The 2,160-nt window shown below is 50.7% G+C and overlaps 1 protein-coding gene across 1 annotated transcript; it reads left to right on the forward strand.

The window, feature by feature from the left end:
* Window positions 1-960: 960 nt before the first annotated feature.
* On the forward strand, window positions 961-2,160 carry LOC128712907 (uncharacterized). Its single transcript, XM_053807776.1, has 4 exons — window positions 961-1,217; window positions 1,304-1,539; window positions 1,604-1,773; window positions 1,948-2,160. The coding sequence occupies exons 1-4, from the start codon at window positions 961-963 to the stop codon at window positions 2,158-2,160; spliced, it is 876 nt and encodes a 291-aa protein (XP_053663751.1).

Here is a 2,160-nt window from a genome sequence, read left to right on the forward strand (position 1 = left end):
AGAACATTACAATATATTACGGAATGCGTGTCAGATTTGAAAATTTGCAAACCTTTCGAAATTGGTTTTTATTTTATTACGTTTTAATTTGTAAAAAAACGGAAGGCTCTCGTCAAAATTTTATGAAATTGACAAGCTAATTATTTATCAGATCTTCATTGATTCAAGAACTTTCATAATTCTTGCCATTCAAGAGTTTAATAAATTCAAGAACTTAAGAACTTCAAGAATTCTTGCAATTCAAGAGTTCAGGAAATTCAAGGGTTTTGAAGAATTCAAGAAACTTTAGATTTCTAAGAGACTTTCTTCAAACATTTGAGAGAAATATTGAAGAATTTCCTTTTTGGAGCTGTAACTTCGACATTTATCGCTATATTGGTTTGAAATTTTACCAGATATTCCTACGACCGAGAGACTTGAGAGCATATTGAAGACTCTGAGGCTGTATATCTCCCATAAAATTGTCAAAATCAAGTCCAAATAGAACCTTTTTCTTCTCTGTCTTTATTACAACCATCAGACGTTTAAGATGTAGATGCAGACTTCATGTGAGCGTGCTCAGTAAAGGGTTAAAGGGTGCGGTTAAACAGTCCACCAGTCGATGGCGAACAGAATGGGGTTGCAACTGGTCATTTGCTGTTAGTTGACCCACCAACGACTCCCGATGGGAGTGTTTCGCTCACCGCTCCGCAGCTCGCTGGGTACCAATTATGGGTCTGGAACGCTAATAAACCCAGCGAACCGCAACTATCGCTCCGGAAACGGTGCGCTGCACATCGATCAGTGCCAATTCTTGGATGCCATCGTGAAACAGGTGAATTGACGAGGATTTTTTTTCTCCCCCACCCCCCTTTGTTTGTTTTTGCCATATAAAAAGCGATCGGTTCTTACGCCGACGGTGGCATTCACAGACAGTCTTGGCCGGTGGGGTGTTTTGGTTTGCAATATCCACGTTCGACGATGCCGCCGTCAACCAAAGGGTCGTGTGTGTTGGTGTTTCTCGCCGTGTGCCTCGTGAGCGTGTCCGGTACGCTGATGCACGAGCTGACCGTGGAGGCGGGCGAGCTGGTGAGAGGTTGTCTGCGCCGTGCCGCTGTGTCCCGGTGGGATTGTGTGAAGAACGAAAGCCTCAGCGCCGTCCATCAGCTGTCGGATGCGCCCAGAATAGTGCTGCTGGACGGTGTGCAGCTAGTGCAGGTGCCCGGCAGCAATAGCGAGTAATGTTGGCATGGTGTCGTGAGTGGTCTTGAAGCAAGAAGCGGTACAAACCGAGGTGTTTCGTTTCGATTCACAGGGTGTACAGGACGGAGGCGGTTAATGGCGGTGGTGGGCAAGATGGCGGCGGTGCCGAGGTGAGCACGTGGAGCAACTCCGTGCTGAGTGCACTGAGACGCCTGCTGGACACGCACGTGCTGGAGGTTGATCTGTCGCACCGCGATGACGCGGAAAAGCCACCAGAAGCTGAAAATACCCGTACGGTGCTGGCTGTACGCTTTGGAGAGCAATCCCTGCCGGGGACCGGTGCAACCGAGAGTGAAGGTATGGGTGAGATCGTGGCAGTGTTGCCAGCTCCGTCTAACCATTCGACCGCATTCCGTTGCAGGACGCCATCGGCGCCGTCAGCAGATGATACCGATGATGATATTCGGTGTGACGGTGTTCGGCATGTTCATCGTCCCGATCGCCTTCCAGTTCCTGACCGCGCTCAGCGGCAAAGCGTTCCTGATGGCGAAGTTGGCCCTGCTGCTCGCCTCCATGAACGGCCTCAAACGGGTAAGCTAGCGCTGTAAGTAGCATGACGGTCGCATCTGCCCAACCCCGCAGGACAAATTGACTTCCCTGCTTTGCGTTGCCTTCTGTTAGTCTTTTGGTGCAATTTATCAACTTTCAAACTTTCCTTTCAAACTCCTTCCATCGACACCCGCCGGACCACCTGGTGATGGGCAGGTCGCATCGGCCGGTGTGCACTATGGGCTGTACCATGCGGTTGACCAATATCCCGGCCCGGCACACCATCCACCACCCCCGTTCCACCAGTTTCCACATGCCGGCCCGCTGCTGTACGATCGTGCCGAAGGGCTGTACGCGGACGGACCGCGCCGTAGCGGCAGTACGCTGGCGCCATTTCTCACCCGACTAGCGAACAGCTTGCCCTTCTAG

Source organism: Anopheles marshallii, chromosome X (genome assembly GCF_943734725.1).
Source record: "Anopheles marshallii chromosome X, idAnoMarsDA_429_01, whole genome shotgun sequence".
Lineage (NCBI taxonomy): Eukaryota > Metazoa > Arthropoda > Insecta > Diptera > Culicidae > Anopheles > Anopheles marshallii.

Excerpts from the sequence above, each read along its gene's own strand:
- LOC128712907 (XM_053807776.1), top strand. The coding sequence starts at position 961 with ATGCCGCCGTCAACCAAAGGGTCGTGTGTGTTGGTGTTTCTCGCCGTG. Across the intron at positions 1,540-1,603 it reads CGGTGCAACCGAGAGTGAAG|GACGCCATCGGCGCCGTCAG; the intron begins GTATGGGTGAGA and ends ATTCCGTTGCAG. Across the intron at positions 1,774-1,947 it reads CCATGAACGGCCTCAAACGG|GTCGCATCGGCCGGTGTGCA; the intron begins GTAAGCTAGCGC and ends GGTGATGGGCAG.